The following is a 22,197-nucleotide window of genomic DNA, read 5'->3' as shown; positions in this document are numbered from 1 at the left end:
AATATGCTAAATGCCTTTTATTTATAAACCAGATTCTTTTTTCAAGCCACAGCAGGTGAAAACCCTATTATAGTATTGGCTCATATACAGCATAAAGACATATAAGACATTAATTACTAGTATTACAAAACAACACTGAGTTCCTTGTCCTTAACCACGCTCAGTTGAGTTCCATTGTGACTGATGGGTGTTTAGCCCCTCCAATGTCTGGCTTTTGAAATTACGTCATATCGCAGCCAAGTCTATGGACTTTTTATAAATGTTTGTTTAGACCAGTGGTTTTCAACCAGTGGTCCTTGAGGGGGTTCCAGGTGGTCCCTAGCTAAATGACGGAGAGTTGGTAACCAAATGGACCCTTATAGATCTTTAACTCTTGAGAGCCTAAAATGAAACCAATTTCATTTTACGCTCTCAAGAGTTAAATTATTTTTAAACATCTTCACTACTTAATTTACAAGAATTCTACACAATTAGAGAATGTAAAGAATTCTATCAAAAGCATAGAAGTATCCAACAAAAGATACTTATAGTTTTGGGTGTGAGAGGCTAAATCTCATCGCATGTTGATCAAGTCTTTATGAATGTATGAGGACAGGATATGGGTATGTCATTCAAGGCTCTATGCCTGCCCTCGGTTAATAGGCTATATATCTTTTCCACAAAATAATTGCATATCAAGCTGGGTGAAATGTATCCAGGCACATTAGAAACTATAGAAAGTGACATACTTTAATGAAATATCTGTAGGCTATATCCTGCACCTGCTGCAACAGGTTGTCACAGTCAGACCAGAGTATTCAAGTTAACATATCTTTAAAAGATATACCGGTAGGCTACTCCACTGTCAGTCCTGCGTGCACAGGTGTAGCTGCTTGATCAAATAGGCTATATCATATTTAGAAATATGATGGAGGCTATGTTTATACTTTGTATGGCGACCGTGCCTTTATTCTCTGTATAGGTTCAGTCACGTGGCACCACTGAAAAATCTGCCATTCATTTTTCTCATAGAGATTTACAAAGATATTTATATAAATTATTGTAAGCCTAGGGGGGTACGAATATTTAATACATTTATATAAGGTTTGATAAGGTTTATCAAAGGTTTTATGGCCATGATTCACCATTATCCTGGATGGCTTGATTCTAGGGTTTTATATCCTATAAATATATTTGTAAATCTCTAGGCTATAGGAAAACTTAAGGAATGGCAGATTTTTCAGTGGTGCCAGAAAACCATGCCCACTCTGGCCTATATGTTTACGTTTTACATAGGCTACTGTATTATGTCATTAAATGTTCTGATGAATTGAATATGAAGGAATGGAAACCACATGCCACAGGGTTTTTTGCTTTTAAATCCTAGCAGCTATATAAGACGTAAGTTTATTGAACTGTAGCCTACTTTCCTTTGCTTTTTTCTGAAAACTGTTAAAAATATTCAATCAATCAAAACATAATACAGCTCTCTCTCTCTCCCCCCCCCCCCCCTCCCTCTCTCTCTCCTTCTCTCTCCCTCTCTCTCTCCATCTCTCCCCCTCCCTCTTTCGTCTACAACGAGAATACTTGCCTCATTTGCTCTCACATTCGCTCTCATTCCACAGGCGTCGCATCACCAAAACACGGAAAATATAAAAAGGCAAACGGTAAAATGGCAAGCAGCTTCACTAGGATCGTGTCCTCTAAACGGAATTTGGGCATCTTGTCATTGGTGGGAGCGGGCTCGTTAACGGCTGGGCTTTTGCTCCACCGGGAACATGTCAGCGCTGGAACCCCGGTACGGAGACTGTACCCCGCCAGGTAAAGACCGACGCGCCGGCCCCCGTAGGCTATGGTTATTGCATTGCAGTCAGACATTAGACACGCACACGCTTGTTCTTCCCATTATTATTATTTGTTTAACCCTGCCTAAACGATCATGACATGAGAGAAATCACGCACACGCTGTCTGTCATCAGATCTAGTCTTGATATTTGTTTCTATTTCATATTCCGTGTTGATTGATAGCCTGCCCTGCCATGCCCTGCCATGCCCTGCCCTGGCTACAGTTTAGTCAAATACAGTTCTTCACCGGAGTTTTCTGTCAATAAAACGTTAGGGATTCTAATGTAGCCTACACCAATTAACGCGTTAACCTATCTTTTACATAGCCTGTACATAAAATTCCGCGGTGGGTGATTGTTTGAGGCTGATAATCTGATATGGAAATTAATTAATTGATAAATAAAATCCTTCTGTGAAGTGATGTAGATTGGATGGACACATGCAATTTCATATTCACACTTTTGCCAAGTCTTCCAACTAAGCTGCAGGTGTTCTTTAATAGCGCCTAATAACAATGAGCAATAGAATGATCTGGAATGTCCTCGCTTGAACTCCAAGACAACCCAGCTGGTTCATAACAGGGCTATCATCGTCATATTCTATAGTGACCTGGATTTACTGTATTCTACTGTAGCCTATAGCCTATAAAACGTATTGTAATTGGTATACTGCTATACGCCTTGGCCTGGAGGGATGGGCGGTTGTCTGCATGGTGGTGGTTGTCAGAGAGACATTCAAGGGTCACTTGAGTCTAGAGAGATATGAGTGACTAGGCTAAATACATTTTCTGTGTTCATGTTGTCTTTACCGTGACATCAGAGGGAACCATTGTTACCAGACTAACAAATACATACATTTTTCAATTTCATCATATCACATAGAAAAAATTAAACATGATAAGCCAATCATGGACCAATCATGCAGTGCCAAACCTTTTGCACTTGCCAATGTGACCATGTTATAGTCACTTTATCAAAATGTTCCAATTCCTCAATGACAACTATATGTTTTTTTTATTTTTATGTATTATCAAACATACCGTCCCCATTGATTTTACCTAGTTTACAGTTTTAAACATCAATTTTATAATAATTCCTGAGACAGAAATAGACATACAGCGACTAACATATCGGGCACCTGTGTACGTGCACCTGTGCACACACACAGATACATTGCGACACACACCGCTCGTGCGTGCACGTACGTGGCCAAGCAATATAAATAGACTGCAGCACTGCCAGGGAGATCTGTTCTCTGTGGAGAGCAAATCAGAGCATCTTTCCAGTTGGATATGAGAGCCAAATTAAAGTGAGTCTTTGGATAAGGCCCAAGCTTTCACTAACTGCATGGTTAGACGTGGCTGTTTGAATACACAAACGGTTGTTAGCCATCACATTATTGATGTTGTAAATTCAGCAAGAATTTTTTATTAGATTAGATGTTCTGTGGCATCGTGACTCCAGCTCTCTCTCCAGGAGTCGCAGACATATCCTTTTCTGTTAACCCATTCTGACCTGAGATCAGATTCTAAAAATGTCTTCTACATCCTGACAGTTTTCTGAAAAAGCTATGTTTCTATGTCAGTGATTCTATGTCAGTCGATTTTTCAAAAATAGCAGACCTACAAGCTCGTAGAGTGGCGCGCTATGAGCTTGTAGATCTGCTATTTTTCAATAGCTAAAGCATAACATAATGCTAGCACCAAAAGGGGTTCCCCCCTAAAAGAAATGGGTTAACTAGCCATGCTCCATGTCAGCTATATTCTGGGTAGGACAATATGGTTGGAGAGGGGGTCTGAAGAGGATCCTTAAAGCCCTATTGTGCATTACACAGCCACTACTGACAAACAAAAGATGCTTTCCCTTGAATCCCTTGACACATGTCCAACGGACTGCAGCAGCCAAAAAGAGACAAACTATAGCTTCTAGTCATTTTGCACTGGTCCACCGTAGTGGGAAGCATGGGCATGGCGGGTGGGAGGTGTGAAGGGGTTTTAACAGATCTGGGAACAGCTTGGTGGAGGGGAGATTGAAGTCTAGAGTCAGGCCGATTTGTGACAACATACGTAGGAAGTGAAAACAACATGAAACCTTCATACTGTAGTGTAATGTACGGCCACTGCGAGGCTAGCCAAGGACCACAATAGACATAGTACATAAAACAATAAGATAACACATAACACAAAAATGGTAACACATTGTGGTCCATTGTGGTCATATATGTTCCGCCCAGAATTGTGCATACTGAGGTTCAAAATATAACCCTTGTACCACTGTTCTTCAAGTCATAGCAGCAATCGGCAATAAGCATTCAAAGGAGGAGAGCTTGCACAGTACAGTACGTACAGCACAAGTACAGTACAGCACCACTCAGTTCAGACGAGTGCGTCTGATTTTTATCTTCAGTGTTGTTTTTATCACATATTTCACCACCATGTGTCCACTGTGATCCTATGACTAATCACAACACAGACTAAAACAAACCTAACTCTTTGTAACAGTGCTGAGTACCCGGACCTACGCAAGCACAACAACTGCATGGCCAGCCACCTCAGCCCGGCTATCTATGCCAAGCTGGTTGACAAGGTCACTCCCAACGGCTACACCCTGGACCAGGCCATCCAGACAGGTGTTGACAACCCTGGACACCCCTTCATCAAGACCGTGGGCATGGTGGCTGGGGATGAGGAGACATATGAGGTCAGACATATAATAGAACTTTGATGAAAGAGGAATTGTTCATGGATCATGTTTTGTTATTATTAGTTACAGACTTCCAAAGAAATGAAGATTATGCAGGATATTTGCAGCCATATCCAAGTACAAAATATATATATATATATATATATATATACAGTGAACAGTATGGTTACTTATTCCCATTTACAGAAAGGGTTTCCTTATCTGTTTCAATGAACACTTGTATCCAAGGAGTCTGCCAACAGCTTTTGAGTTTGTGAAGTCAAACACTTTGGCCATTAACCCTTATATGACTCATTCATAACACTGCATTTGACATTATTTCAAATTATTTCATTTGGATCCCATGAATAATCACAGTGTTTTGATCCATCCAGTATGACAAATAATTCTCCCCAAGGGCTTTTTGGTTTATCCTTTTATTATTATACATTATTGTATAACTGTACCTCTGCACGTTTTGCTAAATGTTAAAGGAGAATTCCATACTAAAAGGCTTTCTTACCTTTCTTTGTAGTTGTTACGTCCCCACCAAAGAGGTCCAGGTGTTATTTTGTGCAAAAGCTCCTTATTAGCTATTTCCCCTACGATAAGCCCTAAATGAATTGCATTGAATTGAATGGGGCTATGGGGTGTTGTGCTAATTCGCTTATTTCCATCGCTCAAAATTATAATTTCTTTGTATATATCCTCTCTTCATAATGTAAATAATATCCCAAGCGGCACACTTTACTACTTCTTTCGATGGAAATAAGCGAACTAGCATAGCCCCATTCAATTCCCATTCAATGCAAAGCAATTCATTGAGGGCTTATGGTAGGGAAAATAGCCAATAAGGAGTTTTTGCACAAAAAAAACACCTGGACCTCTTTGGTGGGGACGTAACAAGTACAAAGAAAGGTAAGAAAGATAAGAAAGCATTCTAGCATGGAATTCTCCTTTAATGAAGTATTCAATCAATCACAAATGGGGAGGGAGTAAACAACCATGTTGATTAAATTCAGTTGATTCACTGGTGCAGTGGCAGTTACCAGTGACTAATGTTCCAGCCTTACTATAAATAAAGCATAGCCATAGTAACACATTTCGGTAAGTTTGTATGGACAACAAAAAATATGTTTTTTCCAGTGTAAATGAAGCGGCGTATTGGTTTTAAACACAGGATTGATTCAAACTAGTCAACATTTCTGCACATCCTGACTAGACTGTTGATACACCGTACTCTGTAATTGGTTTAAAATGATCACTCGTTTGGCTGTGTTGCCTATACTGTAGTAGGCCTACCGGGAATTCCAGGAAAGCCTCTTTTCTGATTCAGTTTATTCCACTTACTGTTTTACGTTGAAAATGTATCCATTTAAGAGTCAAGACTAAGTGGCAGAGCATTGAGTTCTTTGTTTGTTGGCAGTGATGTACTAGAAACCCTCGGTTCTGGCTTTGTTCCATATGGATCTGAAAACATCCTTTTGGCGTGGTCCTTAACCCATTTTGACCTGAGATCAGATTAAAAAAATGTCTTATACATCCTGACAGTTTTCTGAAAAAGCTATGTTTCTATGTCAGTGGTTCTTTGATTTTTCAAAAATAGCAGACCTACAAGCTCGTAGCGCGCCACTCGGTGGCGCGCTATGAGCTTGTAGATCTGCTATTTTTCAATAGCTAAAGCATAACATAATGCTAACATCAAAAGGGGTTCCCGCCCCAAAATGGGTTAAACATACAGCCGCAGCAAATACACACGTTTGTATGTGGCATTGTGTTCAACAGCATTTACTTTCTTTTAATTGGGCTTACATCGTACTTTACCTCTTAATCGAGTGTCCACATGCTCAGTAGTGTGTCTGATGTTGAAAGGGCCCAAATCTGTTCAAATCAGTTTCTACATGTTTTTCTTCTCCCCATAAGAATAATGTGTGGTTGAGCAGGGTCATGTTAATTACCAAGTACAGTAGCACATGAATATTGCAGGGCCTTGCTGTCACATTTCAATACTGTATATTGACTAATATGAACAGGGAAAACACAGCCTCGTGTTGTACTAGATAATGTTCATGCGCGTGACATCATCATCATACCTGGAAGTTATGTGGGAACGCTACTTTCTGGCCTTGACAGCCCATACATCCAAACAGAAAAGTCCTATCTGATTGCATTAAACTACATTAAGCTCACTTTTACCACTCACTTTGCCAATCGATTTGCCATTCATTGTATGCATGCACATACCCTCTATTGCACTAAATGCATATCCCCGCTGTCTAGGTCTAGTATCTTCTCTAAAGCCATCTTTGTTTGAGTGAGAATAGCCGTTGTCGGCACGATGCAATCCTTGGACTTCCGCAGTAGTCCAGATTCCAGATCATGACATATGAAACCTTCTAGATGTTGAACACACTGTCAGCTGTCATATAACACAGAGGAAAAAGATAAATCAGAGATGTACTGTAGATGTAAAAAACATTCGTCATACTGTAATCCACATCCACACACACGCATGTTATTCAAAGTAATTTAATGAATGTTTTGTTTGTTTGTTTCTAGGTGTTTGGTGACCTGTTGATCCCGATCATTAAAGAAAGGCATAATGGTTATGACCCTCTAACCATGAAGCACCCCACTGACCTGGACTGCAGTAAGGTACTCTACTTTACGTATATATTCCAACCAGGGCTTAAGGCCTAATTTATGCTTATTTTATTTCTAAAAATGTAATATTAAGTCAACAAATAATCAGTGGAGTTACTTCTGTGGACTACTGGCAGTGAGCACAAGATATTTGTTGTTATATTGTGGTTGGGGGGTAGTTGTCACTATACATGTGCACTATATATGAAATGGGTACTCTGCATTTACCCATCATAACTATTAGGAGCAATGGGTGCTACAGTACCCAGGGAGCAGTTATGGCCGGGTTAAGTGTCTTGCTCGGGCACAGTGCCATGCATAGACTAGAGTAGACACTGTAGGCAGACCGTGGACCTTGTGATTCCCAGGTGTCCTTAGACACTTAACCCTTAACCGCTTACTGCCGGTCCTGTCTATAGCGAAGGCATTAAGTTAGACATGAGACGAGACATATAAATCCATATAACACACAGCATTGACATCCAACCCTGTGTCCGCCACCCTCAGATTACGTCCGGCCAGTTCGATGAGAAGTACGTGCTGTCGTCCAGGGTGAGAACGGGCCGCAGCATCCGCGGGCTGAGTCTGCCCCCCGCCTGCACCCGCGCAGAGCGCCGCGAGGTGGAGAGGGTGGCGGTGGACGCCCTGGCGGGACTGCAGGGAGACCTGACTGGGAAATATTACAGCCTGACCGCCATGACAGACCAGGAGCAGCAGCAGCTCATTGACGTGAGTCTGTTCAGGTTGGCTGAAGCATCTGCATGTCCTCTGCCTGAAAAGCTGAAGCGAGTGTTGCTATGATTGAACTCTGAACCACTATTTCGCAACGTGGGGTCCAGGGGCCCTTGAGGCTATTATGGATCTGTAACTCCAATAGTAGCAGAGTTACAAAATGGATAAATGTAGGATTTTACTGTGTTCCATTTCTTTTGTAGAACATGATAATGGTATAGGGAGAGAGATAAGGCACCACTTCAGATATTTACACCATATCTAGACAACTATTGGGCTACATTGTCAATGTCTCTCATTCAAAACCAGCTATATTTGCAATGCTCTGGAAGCCTGTCTACGTGAAATTAAATGTATATGATTTATGATGATAAAATCGGTACTTTTTTGCGACATTATTTGAATATCCAGGGTTTCAAATGATCTGTGTCCCTCTGTGTCATCTTTAAGGTGTGGAGAGGACATTACCTGTAATACAGGTCTTGTGCTGGATTCCCATACTGGGTGTAGTTGTTAGCACATGATGTAGACAGATTAAAAGATGCTGCCACATATCTTGTTGAGCTGCCAAAAAGCTAAATTATTTTTAATCACAATGGCTACGTTTACATGAAGGGTGATCATTCCGAATAAATACTTCCGAATAAAATACATCCGATGTAATGTTTTTTGCCGCGAGTTTACATGGGAAATGGTCATTCCGAATGAGTGTTTATATGGAGAAGTGATAGAAGACATGATACATGTTAATTCACGTGAAACTACGCCATCTGTTGGACACATAAAATATAGGCAGTTCATTCATTGTGACTTTCAGATGAAAGACGACACTTTGAAATCCCATCATTTCATTCCGCAGTAGTTTTGAGGCTGCTGCTTGGATAGGGACGGACATATTATGTTTACCGTCTTTTTTTCCTCACCTGCTGCGGCTCCCCTTCTCCGCTGGGAAGGTGATCATCTCGTTTTTATGTGTAGCCTACTTTATTATCTACAGCACGGCCAGGGCCTGCAACACACTGATTATTATTGTATCGGGTCGCTCGTTATTTTTGAGAGAGAGAGAGTGTGAGAGAGAGACCGTTGAACACACACACACACACACACACACACACACACACACACACACACAAAATGCACGAAATAACGCGCTCTATGTGCAAACTCCTCGGCGCGCCTTGGATATGAGGCTTATGAGCGCCTTGGAGTTGGAGCGCAATGGAAATGAGCATGCTCAGAAAGACCAGAATGAATTTACATCCGAAGCAGTGTATACATGAGTCCAATTTTCTTTCAATCGCATTGAACATCGGAGTAATCCGGCCAGTGACATCGGAATGGTTTTTAGATCGCATCGAGCGTTTTCATTCGGATGTAAGTTTTTGTAGGTGTTTACATAACAACGTTTAATAGGATTGAACTTCTATTCGGAATGAAAAGGGGATTTAACTGCTCATGTAAACGTAGCCAATGTCTTCTGTCTCTCACAGGATCACTTCTTGTTTGACAAGCCTGTGTCTCCTCTCCTGACTTGTGCAGGCATGGCTCGTGATTGGCCCGACGCCCGTGGTATATGGTAAGCAAGGAATCCTATCCTCACAGATGATACACTCACATCACAGCTGTCACTCGATCCTGTAGGTTCACACTCTCTATAACATACGACAAATTAGACCGTTCCTCACCCAGGAATCAGCCCAGCTCCTAATCCAGACAACAGTCTTGTCAAAACTTGACTATTGTAACTCCCTCCTTACTGGCCTACCGGCATGTGCACGTAAGCCTGTCCAACTGATCCAAAATGCCGCAGCTCGCTTGGTCTTCAACCAGCCAAAATTCTCACTTGTCTCCCCCCTGCTCCGCTCCCTTCACTGGCTCCCGGTCGCTGCCCGCACAGAATACAAAACTCTGATGCTGGCATTCAAAGCAACCAAAGGTATGGCTCCCCCATATCTTGCAAGCATGATTGAACCCTACAAACCCTCGCGCGCGCTCAGATCAGCCAACGCAGGAAAGCTGGAAGTACCCTCAATGTGGACTAAAAAAGTAATAAAGAAAAAAATCTAAGTTTTTCTGCCATGTTGCCAAGATGGATATAGTTTTTACTCTTCAGTTTTATGAGATTGACTATTGTCTTGAGATGACCAATGGTCATTTGACCATTGGTGGACAATGACCTCTCGGAGTTGGTTATCAGCATAAATAGACCTGGTTCAGCATACAGTATCAATCACCTCATTCTCTCCTGTCCTATCTTTCTCTTATCTCTTCTCTCCCACCATACAGTATCTCTCTCTGTCTCTTCTCTCCACTCTTATCCACTTTCTTTCCTCCTTTCTTTCTTTCTTCATCCACCCATCATCATCACACACCTCTATTCCTCTCTGTCTCATGACCTCCCTTTCTGCTGGCCTCAGAAATGGCAGCTTGCCAACACTTCGCCTCCACTCTCCCTCATTATCTATTCTTTCCATCTCTCTCTCCTCTCTTACTTCCTTCCCCTCTCACTTTCTCTCTACCGTACCTCCTCTCACACACTCAATACTCCCGCTCTTAACCCTTTCCGGGCACAGGGCGAGATCGGACGAGATTATTTTTTGATTTTATGCCGCCTAGGACGAGGTTGGACGAGATTTGTTTTTATATTTGCAGCCGCTATAAGACACTCTCACCCACCCTGTGACAAAGTTTGGTAGCGCTGCGATAAAAGACAGGCCCTAAAGTATTCAATCACACCATGACAACACAGGCTGAGCCAAAAAATGTTCCCATGAGCCACAAAATCCTCCACTCCAGTCTGACTCGTCGGGACACACTGTCACTGACCCACAGCACATAGCAAGACAAAAGCAGATCAAAGACACCAGCGATCGATCAGGGCTAAAATGCCCCCCCCAAAAAAACCTGGCCGGACCCCCAAACGAGCCAGCAAGACGCTCATGCCAGGCTACGAGCGAGCCAGCGGGCAGCCTGTTGGTCGCCGCCGTGGAGCCGTGGAAGTCCCCGCTGAAGTGCGCGCTGGACCCAGCCGAGGACGAGGCAGAAACGGGCAGCGTGTCGGCCGTGGTCAAGCTCGTCCACAGTCCAACACGCAAGGAAAATAAAAAATAAAACGAAAACAGTACTGTGACTGTCCGATGATACACTGTCTGCATCGGAGGATGCAACAGTGTCCGCGCCGCGGTCACCGGATCAGCTGGGAGCGGGACATCCAGCGGGGGCGGGACATCCGGCGGGGGACGAAGGTGATTGGCTTCCCATGAGACCGAAACGAAAATGTGTTCAAAGGATAATGAGTAGGCTAGTAAGTGCAATTTTATTTAGTTTTATTCAGTTTCGGACGGGGGTGATCTCGTTGCGACCGGGCCGCCGGATGGAGTAAATGGAGTTACTGTTTGAGTCTCATTCATGGGGTGAAAATAAGATTTATTCAACAAAAACACTTTTTTATACTTTTTTTAACTTTAACTGCTTGAAGACAAATACTGTACATATATCAGATAAGTCACTATAGAAAAAGAAAAAAGTTCAAGTGAGTATTCTGCTTGAGAGAGTGTCTTTCACAAAAGTGCTGTTTTCTCAGACAAATTATTGTTTCATCAATTGAGGGCTGATTTTGATGAAACCATGACCTATTCAACTGCCTATAACTAAAGAACGGAACATGCTACAAACATAATTCTTTTTTTGGGGGAAAGATGAGACTTATCACTTTCATATGAGTTATTTCATGACATTGGGACATATTCACATAATATTATATATGGGCTTTGACAGATTGGTCAAATGTCCACATTGCCTGGAGGAGAAGGGGAATATAATTAAAACAAACATGGCCTGGAAAGAGTTTTAACTGTTTGTCTTTCTCTCCCTTTGTTCCAGTTTCTCTTTTGATCAAATCGGCTATTTTTATTAAATTCCCATTGACAATGAATGGAGAATTACGTCACATGTGTCTGAGCAAATCGACATGTTACGTCGTGATGATGTACGAAGATAAGAGCGCCCCTCACTTCACACCGGTGTGATTTTTTAAATAATTACTGTTACCGTTTATCACCTTCTCCCATCTCTCTATTCCTTTCTCCCCATGTGTCCCTCCTCTGTCCTTGCTTGTCTCTCTTCTGTCCCGTTCCTTCCCACGAGTAGTGCTTTCTCTGGCTTTCTCTGGCTTTCTCTGGCTTTCTCTGGCTTCCTCTACTTTCTCCTGGATCCATTACCTTGTTAAACCTTCAGCAGTTCCTCACAAGGTCAGCTCGGGTAACTGTGCTGCTGCAGCAGCAGCTGATGGGAAAAAAACCCTGTTTCCTCCTATCAGGCTTTCAGAATGCTAATGTCCTGATAGTGTAGCATAATCACAACTCCCTTCCTTGGATACCAGCTGGAATCCTTCCTGTGTTGCGATGTCCTTCACCTTCACTGCCCTCCGTTCTCTACTAGGACAAGTGGCTGTTTGTGTTTGGACAAAATGTTGCTACATAAAGTTCTTGACTAGACCATTATTCTGTTGCTGATGCTATAAAGAAGGATACATTGAAGAATTTAGACAGGACGATGGAATTTCAGTCTTACCACAGACGTTGCATGTCCCTTCCACTACCAAGCTCTGTGTGTGTGTGTGTGTGTGTGTGTGTGTGTGTGTGTGTGTGTGTGTGTGTGTGTGTGTGTGTGTGTGTGTGTGTGTGTGTGTGTGTGTGTGTGTGTGTGTGTGTGTGTGTGTGCATGTGCGTGTGCGTGTGCTATTAGAACATAAAATTAAATTAAATTAAAATAAACAAAACAAGGCCATTTTACATGTAAATGGCCCTCCTCCTCATTGACCAGGCCTTTTCAAGGAATGAGGCAAATGAAAAGGTGTGCTTTTGAAACAGGCGCTTCAGTCTCATTTTCGATTTCCTTTAGATCACACAGACTAGTACATAGTCTATCTTCCTCCACCGTGCCTACATATCTACCTGTCTCGATATGCTGACCAAGTATGCCAGCTCTAATTTGTATTGTATGATTGTGTTTTATGCTCTCTCCTGATACACATTTATCTTGCGGAAGTCTGGCACATGAATCTGACTACAAAGCACTAGTTTGAAAGTAACGCTGAGGAAGGCCTACGTGTGGGAACACGTCCCCGTTTCTCTAGATAGACCGGTAACATGATTTTTAATTTGAACTTGAACTAATGAACCCTAGCATCCTTATTCTGGGGTCACTAATCAACCCATGTGAAAATTAGCACTGTTTTTGGCAAATGGATTTGGGGCTCTATCTTGTGCCACCCCTTATCCCTAAACTTATTTGCCATTTTTTGCTATTTTAAAACATTTTAAAATAGTTCAACTGGCCAATCTACATTTACACGTTGTGGTAAATGGTAAATTGTGTATTTATATAGCGCCTTTATCCAAGGTGCTTTACATAGGTGCATTACATTCACACACACATTCATACACCGATGGCGGCGGAAACCATGCAAGCCACCAACCAGCACATCAGACCCCCCCCGAGGGGTCGTGACCCCCAGGTTGAGAACCCCTGAAGTAGACAACACAAAAACGGGTCATGAATAGGAATGGTCCATATCGAAATAGGGTGGTTAACACTAATGTTAATATTTGTCCCTCTCTGACCACCATAGGCACAACAACGAGAAGACGTTCCTGATCTGGATCAATGAGGAGGATCACACCAGGGTCATCTCCATGGAGAAGGGAGGAAACATGAAGAGAGTGTTTGACAGGTTCTGCAGAGGTCTCACACAGGTGTGTGTGTGTGTGTGTGTGTGTGTGTGTGTGTGTGTGTGTGTGTGTGTGTGTGTGTGTGTGTGTGTGTGTGTGTGTGTGTGTGCGCGTGTCAGTGCCTCATGCCATGTGTTCATATATAAACACAAGTAGTTTAAATGGTAAACACACAAGTGTGTGACAGAGCAGCAGTTTGACACACACACACACACACACACACACACACACACACACACACACACACACACACACACACACAGATAAACGCAAGGAAACTCCAACATCAATGATTTATCCCTGACAGCGATCCAAGTTCTCTATTATGGAAAGTGTAGTCTCGCGCAGACAACTCTCCGCAATCTCTGAATGCTATAGAGTCTGGAACTACACCTCCCGAATTCAGAGCAAGGAAGCTGCCATTTTATATTTACTTTGTAGTTGTTTGCTTATTCATTGATTTTAAAGTTAAATATTGAAGCTTAATTATACTTAATTTAGTCTATTTTTTTGTATCTATCAAAAAGTTATTTTCTTTACGTCTAAATGTATTTGTTTGCTTCTAAGTTAAATGTGAATGCACCAAAACAAGAGAATGACTCAGTCATAACTGCCAGGTGCAACAAGTTCTTGTAGCGCTTAGTTTCCAACGTTATTTTGGTGGTTCACTCACTGTGTTTTGTTTTGGCTTTCCTCTAGCTCCAGTTAGCAACTAATTTACATTAGCTGCTGTTGCCACTCGCTCCGCTGTTCAGAGTATGAGTTTTTATGACTCCCATTGGCTTAGGAGGCAGCCAATCATGACTAGGTCGCTAGTATAAGGTCACTAGGAGGCAGCCAGTCATGTCTAGGTCGTGTTTAGAGTCGTCTTTGCGGTCGTCAGTAGTGGTGTGTGCAAATATAGGCCAGGCTGCTTCACACCTGTCAAAAAAACGTGTTGCTGTCCATCTCTCTTTCAGGTGGAGCATCTGATCCAGGAGAAAGGTTGGGAGTTCATGTGGAACGAGAACCTGGGTTACGTCCTCACCTGTCCCTCTAACCTGGGGACAGGGCTGCGTGCGGGGGTCCACGTCAAGCTGCCCAACCTCGCAAAGGTCAGCAATATATGCCAGTGGTTTTTAACCCATTTTATATCAAGGACCAATATTTATTCAGCATTTGAGCCACGGACCACCATTCATTTGATGAGATTTTGACTCTCAGACCCAAAACCAAAGAATATTTTGTTAATCGTTGGATAAGATTTTGTCCACAATTCCATGCTGTATTGATGTAGTACCATTAGGATAAATAACAGGCAAACGTTGATCAAAATGATAATTCTTATACATTCTCTAATTGTGTAGGCTTCTTGTAAATGAAGTAATGCATATGTTTAACAATACTTTTACACTCTCAAGAGTAAAGCGTCCATTTGATGACCAACTCTCCATCATTTAGCTGGGCAGTGGGCACCACATGGAACCCCCTCAAGCAACACTGGTGGTCCCCGGACCACTGGTTGAAAACCACTGATATACGCTGCATGTCTTCTGAAATCTCAAAATGCCCCTTGCGAATAGGCAAATACGGGATGTGACTGATATTTTCCGCTGAAGATATTTTACATTCTCAGGATGTGTCAATAAACTACACAATGGTTAATATTCACACGTGTGTATTTGCTACATGTTTTCTTTTATGTTCTACACCGAACGGGGACCCACAGGACCCTAGGTTCAGTAAGATCCTGGAGAACCTGCGGCTCCAGAAGAGAGGGACGGGAGGTGTGGACACCGCGGCTGTAGGGGGAACCTTTGATATCTCCAACCTGGACCGCCTGGGACACTCTGAGGTGACACCACCAGGGATTCACGTCAAAATACAATAGATTTAACCATTTATTGCAATACGGTTAAACTTGCCGTTAAAGACTCCGCTCTGGGAGATGTTCTCAGAATTTAGATTTTTAGCAGCATGCCAAGCAAAATCGGGGAACGTTAAGCAAAACCCCCATAGGGATACAATAGTACTGCATGAGCAAAACATTGACATTTATATTTAGCTTGAATCAGAAGACATAAAAAAGTATTTGGGCTTATAGGAATTCTGACATAAAAGAAGTTTTTGTCATTTTTCTTAGTTTTTTAATGTTTTCTGAGCTCAATTGCACCCAAAAAAACTGAACTTTTAACATTCAGTAGATTTTCTGTGGTCTGGCGTTTTCTGGCTCAAACAAGTGAACGAATCCACTGAAAGTTCAGGTTGTTTGGGTGTAATTGAGGTTATAAAAAGAATAACAAAATATGAAAATTAATGAAAATTAATGTCATGAAACCTTTAAGCCAGACTCTGATCAAAAGGTGGCTGGGGTGGTGGAGGCAAGCTTTGCCAGCAGCAGCAGCAGTGTCTGTGAAGCAATTGAAGCAGAGCTCTAGCGTAGAAGAGAGCCGTATTTAAACGGACCGCCTTGTTGAGGGAATGAGTTGTGATTGGTGTGTATATAGTAAGCGTGGCTGATTGAAAGCAATCAGCAGACAGACAGACGATTACAGCTGAGGCGTGCAGACTCCCATCCCATGTCCTGCATGAACTAACGCTATGCTTCATTTAAAGTTCTACTACATCACTGGAGAGGAGAGGAGAGGGGGAGGGGAGAGTAGAGTAGAGTCTGTATTGTGTCTCTCAACATCCGTCATGCCTGAGTCACATAGATTACACACACAATGCAGCCATTCTCTGTTTTGTGTAAGGCCTGATTTATACTTAGTTGCACGCCGATTCCGCACATCACGGGCCACGTCAGCTCAGAGCTTATAGCTCTCAGCTGGGCTGTGAGTGAAGGCCACGTGTGAGTGAAGGCCACGTGCTTGCCGATTGGCTATACTTTCAGCATGCGACACAGGCGCGCCACCACATCTAAATCAGGGTTAGTTGCGCATGTGTGCACTCACTGTGTGTGAGTGCACACAGACACACACACATGGCTGCATGTTATGCATGTGTGTGCTTGTGCTGTTTCTGTGTAAGATATACAGTATGATGTAATAATTGCGTGGACAGACAGGGGTCTTCAGTGTTGGGTTGCAGCCAGGCATGGAGAGTGTTGCTCAGCAGTGCTCATCGTACCGTTGCGTCGTGTTCCATCCTACGGCGGCGCGTGGTTCAAATTGTTGTGACGTTTTGCCAAAGAATAGAGTCGGTTCAGTTGTCTTGATGAGCCCACTGTAGAGAGTAGGAGCATTGATCAATGTTCCCCTCCGTTGTGTCCTTGGTGTTGCAACAGCCTACATCTGAACATTATAATTTACATCAGTGATTATCAACCTTTTTCATTTCAAAGATGTCCAGTTTGATATGCATTTATTATTGTACAGAGATACAAACTTTGACACAATTTGTATCTCTGGAACCCGTATGTATTCTATCTACTACAATGTTTTTTGTGATTACGATTCTGAGTGGCTTTTAAGGAGGAAATTGACCTTTACAGCTTATTTGGCTTGGCACACTCTGTGTGGGGTAACCATGAAAAGCCTATTTAAAAGTCGTAGGGAGATGGTTGAATAGAGGTTCTACACTCTACCAGTATGATTTCTTCTAGATAAAGAAACATGCTGCCTTGGTCCTAGATGACCTTTATCAGATGTGTTTAAATTAAAAATGTTTTGAAGTTTCTCCGTGATTAAGCACCTGGCTGTATATGGTAAACACTACCCATCTGGTGCTCCAGAGAGAGCAAAACAAACCCCTAAGAAAGAACCACATCTGAAATACTACACTCCTACAGTAAGAAAGAACTATCAGCTAACACTTTCTACACAGTAAAGTCCTATTGTTTCTGAGAGTGTAAGAATGGAACCAAATGGACTCTATTTGAGAGAGGTCTGATGTGGAGTATTCTTTCTGTTCACTGTGTTGTGTTTGTGCTTGTCCATGTTGTGCAATGTGCATATGTCACCAATATGTCATCACAGCTGTTCAGTGGACCCATGGGAGAGTAATTAATCCACTAACAAAGGCCTTATTAGAAATCGTATTTGAATATTTATAGGCAGGCTGTGGAAGTTCTCTTTACTGCAGTTTTAACCCATTTTGACCTGAGATCACATTCTAAAAATGTCTTCTACATCCTGACAGTTTTCTGAAAAAGCTATGTTTCTATGTCAGTCGTTCTTCGATTTTTCAAAAATAGCAGACCTACAAGCTCGTAACGCGTCACTTGGTGGCGCACTATGCAAGCTATAAAACAATTAATAACAGGGCTTAAGTGGTTACATTCATGCTCCTTTAGTATCTTACTTTTTACAGGCAATCCATTCTGATTTAAATGTAAGCCTCATTAAAACATATGATAAAACATGAAAGGGAATGAATGAACAATTTTGGTACTGTTGCCACATAGATTAGCACACCAGTTTCATACTACAATTTCAGCAATACTATTTATGATATTATGATAGAAAAAAGATACAGCTGAAGTAATAATGTATTATTTTTTACTACTAATTTACTTTTGTTAAAGTGCACAATTATTGGCTTCAAAATATACAGTACAAAACTTACAAAGGCAGAATATCCTAGGTTATAATAATAATAGGTTATAGGATTGTAATTAGTAATGCGTTAATGTTTTAGCTGGTAAAAATGGGTCTGATTTTCATTTGCTGCAGCCTGCAGGGTAGCTTAACCTACAGTTACAGTATAATAATTAATACTTCAGTTAATATTTTATTAATGTATTAATCTAGCCTCTTAGAAGTAGTAGAATAGAACTACAACATATCAATAAATTAAAATAATCAAGTTAAGTAGAGGAGTGCGTCAGAAAGCGTACAGCTCTTGAGTAAATATACTCTTGGGTACTCTCCACCACTAGTCTGGCTTTAATTATGTGCTATTATACATGCTGATTAGATCAGAGTAAATTGCTATTATCTTCCCTAAATGGAGATGGTGACATTTAGGAATGAAGCAGGATCTTTGTGAAGGTGTTTTCTCTATGTTCCATTATTAGCCAGACTGCGTATAGAGACGGTCAAGGTCAACAGGCTGGAGTAGACTAAGCACTTTGTAGCCTTAAATAATGGGTGGTTTAAACACCATTTGAGGCAATTTTCCTGTACTTTAGGTCAAGCCTAAGTGTGACAGCATGACCTCCAGTCAGCCAACAACAGGGTAATCAGTCAAGAAAATTAAGTGCCAATAAAACCTGAATGTGTAAACCAACGTGTGTGTGTGTTTGTGTGTGTGTGTGTGAGTGAGTGAGTGAGTGAGTGAGTGAGTGAGTGAGTGAGTGCGATATGCAGGAAAGAGCGTGTAAAGGTTGTTCACACAAAATGCAGATAACTGCAATTCATATGAGAAGACACTTTTTAATATAGGTGACTACAGTGCATCTCTGCTGTTGTGTGACGCACCGGACCTGCCTTGATTTGGCTGTGGGCGGTGGTACTCCTTTTCTTCTCAACTGCCTGCATATCATAGTTTAATATTGCATTTAACCCTCTCTGTGTGTGTGTGTGTGTGTGTGTGTGTGTGTGTGTGTGTGTGTGTGTGTGTGTGTGTGTGTGTGTGTGTGTGTGTGTGTGTGTGTGTGTGTGTGTGTGTGTGTGTGTGTGTGTGTGTGTGTGTGTGTGTGTGTGTGTGTGTGTGTGTGTCCGTCCGTCCGTCCGTCCTCAGGTCCAGCTAGTGCAGACAGTGATTGATGGCGTCAACTACTTGATTGAGTGTGAGAAGAGGCTGGAGAGAGGACAGGACATCAAGATCCCTGGAGCCACCAAGCAGTTCAAGTAGACTGACTGACACACTGTATGCACATATTAACCCACAGACATACATTGTCCTTGACTAATATCCATGTTATTTACCCCTTTACATTTTATTGTTACTACCTACAGTAGCTACCCTACAAATACACACCTATATACCCCTGTCACACGTGCTATTTCTGTTGTATTCTATGTTATATGAAATTATATTATATTATATTAAATTATATGATGTGCAGCTATGCGTCCAACCCCGTCTAGAGCCAGCGAATTCTGGATTTGGCCAACGGGCATTTCAAATACACATATTATTTAACAATAGTTCTGTTATAACACACCACGGAACAACTCATTTATGTGTACACTGTGTGTTATTTTAACTCGCAGAGCGTACACATTACATTCGTGCACTCTCTGAGTTACAAATGGATACATTAACACTGAGGATTGTACTATGTAAAGGCTACATTGGTGTAAGTTTAATGTGATAGTGGATTTCCCATGTGGATTTCATTAGTTTAGTTGACCAAAAACAACAACATGTTATACATTCCATTGAGCTCCTAAATAGCAGCCAGAATGCAAAAGAAACTGTTTTAACAGAGCAAACATGGCTGCGTGTTTACCAAGCCCTGCATCCGCGCACAATATGGCTCTGCAGCTAATGCACTTGTACAATGACGCTCCTTAATATGTAAGCCTAACGCACATTCTACGAGGCTTATACTGTACTGTCCTACTGCATGTCATACACTAAATAAGTATGTGCCCTGTTCTTGTCTAGGCCTATCCATTGGCCTCGGCTATTACCAAATCAGAATGTTTGTAAATATACAGCTAAAGTGGTATTTCAGAGTGGAATGTCTATTGTCTCTCTGGATATCTACACAATATAAGATAAATAACAAGTGTCCACTACATTATCTACAGTTTAGTTTGTTAACTTGTGGATATTTAGAACAAAATAATATGTTTCTAATACTCAATATCAATATCATAAGTTTACTTTTCTTCCAAGAGTAAGGTGTACAAATTAATACTGCCGGCCTTATCTACCCGGAAATACCTTTTTGGTTGTGGTGACATGAAGATGGTCTATTATCTGATATGAAGGTGACTATTACCTGGTGCTTATATAGTCTTTCCACTTTGTCATGTTTATGCTCCAATGTGGATTGTATGTACAGCATTTAGTTGTAAGTTTGTTTCCATTGAGAATGGATCTGAATGTGTAGAGTATCTATGATTGAAAAGTCTCAGGTTCCCATACGGAGGAATTTATAGGTATAACGTTGTGGCTAACTAACAGAAGACGAGTGATGAACACACTCTCCGTACTGTAGGGCTATTGAAGAAGCAATATAATTTTCAACTCACCATTGAATGTCATGTTGTACGCTCTTTTAATATTAAAGAAGCCATGATGATCTGTTTAACAGTATACTCTTATCTTTGGTGTCTCTTGATTCATCCGTGCAATAGAAATACACATTCCTTTCATTTTTCTAAGATGAGACATTTATTTCTGTACTATCTGGGCAGATTTTGGCCCCAGCATGCAAGCCAGACTTATGGTAAACATGGTAGCTGCTCAGGGAAGTATGATTACAGTCAGCTTGCTCTTCGAGGGTCATGCGACAATAATGATGTAGTCCGAGCTATATGCTAGTATAGCCTGTTATATGGTTGCTTTAAGACTTGTCTCTTTATAATATCATACCCCTAATGATAGCCAGTCCAGCTCTGTGTGAACATGTAGATTAGACCTTCATCCCGGACAGAGTGACAGACAATCATTGTCTCTCCTGATGAAGGGTTAACATTTTCCCTCTGCCCTATATTTGCCATAGTGACAGACTCAGTGGATGTTTAATAAACCCAAACGTTACTTGAGCAGTCATTACCAAAGACAACATGAAACAGGATTTCTGTTCCAAATTTACACTTTTTCACACGAAACTCGATGCACATTGACCATAACACAGTGTTGTGTTGTGTTAAGAGTTATAGTGGTGGTCAGGTGGATGACATGCTACTTGATCTGAACATTGGCTCCCCCAACTGGACATGAGCAGCCTACCTGATCACAGCCTTTATGGTTGATAGCTATAGCTATAGTACCATAGAGTTATAAAACTTATAATACTATACTCACAAAGTCACAACTTACTCACAACTTGACTAGAAGGGATCCAAGAGAAGTCACAACATTGACCACCAACACCAGACCAAAATTATTACGTGTTGCTGTTTTACTGTGCAGTCATTGTAAGGTAAACTTTGTCCCGATTTGGGAAATTGTTTGGGGTAAAATGTTACACTGACTGAATAAAAAATGGTATTCACAGAGATGTGATTGTGAGTATCACACCATATCACACTATGGGACAAATAATTCTACAAGCAACTCGGCCCTGAGACAACATCTCTCAGTTGTACCCAAGTGCCCGTTTATTATTTGTTTATTGTGGAATTATTGGAATATTGCTTTTTTATGTAATTGTTCTGGAGTTTTAATTGCACACTTATTGAATGTACATGATAACTATCATCAGGTCAGGGGAATAGAAGGAGAGGTCGTTCTATTATCATATGAACGGTCAAAATAAATCAATGAATATTCAGGTATTGAAAACATGGAATAACATGAATGATTCTGAACCTGTACCTGACTGGGCAATAGAATACATTTAATCTGAAATTAAATACTGTGCAGTCTGTGCATACAGCTACCAAAACGCATATGATATGTTATGTATCACAAAGGTTGCAAACCTTAGAGTATATATACTCTAAGTTATAAACATGGTTATAAATACCAGAATCGATTGCCAC

General features: G+C 41.4%; 1 protein-coding gene across 1 annotated transcript; it reads left to right on the top strand.

The window, feature by feature from the left end:
- The first annotated feature begins 1,598 nt into the window (after positions 1–1,598).
- LOC310856931 (creatine kinase U-type, mitochondrial-like) lies at positions 1,599–20,801 on the top strand. The gene is made up of 9 exons (XM_083762487.1): positions 1,599–1,800; positions 4,325–4,523; positions 7,065–7,160; positions 7,656–7,877; positions 9,371–9,456; positions 13,513–13,636; positions 14,572–14,706; positions 15,321–15,446; positions 19,274–20,801. Exons 1-9 carry the CDS (start codon positions 1,652–1,654, stop codon positions 19,385–19,387), a joined length of 1,251 nt encoding a protein of 416 aa, XP_083618613.1. The 5' UTR covers positions 1,599–1,651; the 3' UTR covers positions 19,388–20,801.
- Positions 20,802–22,197: the final 1,396 nt, after the last annotated feature.

The sequence above is a fragment of the Protomyctophum parallelum genome (genome assembly GCF_964188405.1).
Source record: "Protomyctophum parallelum genome assembly, chromosome: 4".
Taxonomy (NCBI): domain Eukaryota; kingdom Metazoa; phylum Chordata; class Actinopteri; order Myctophiformes; family Myctophidae; genus Protomyctophum; species Protomyctophum parallelum.
This window is presented reverse-complemented; position numbering and strand designations above follow the sequence as displayed.

Coding starts and splice junctions, on each gene's coding strand:
- LOC310856931 (XM_083762487.1), top strand. CDS start 1,652: ATGGCAAGCAGCTTCACTAGGATCGTGTCCTCTAAACGGAATTTGGGC. Junction 7,878..9,370: donor AGCAGCAGCAGCTCATTGAC/GTGAGTCTGTTC, acceptor TGTCTCTCACAG/GATCACTTCTTGTTTGACAA. Junction 9,457..13,512: donor CCCGACGCCCGTGGTATATG/GTAAGCAAGGAA, acceptor TGACCACCATAG/GCACAACAACGAGAAGACGT.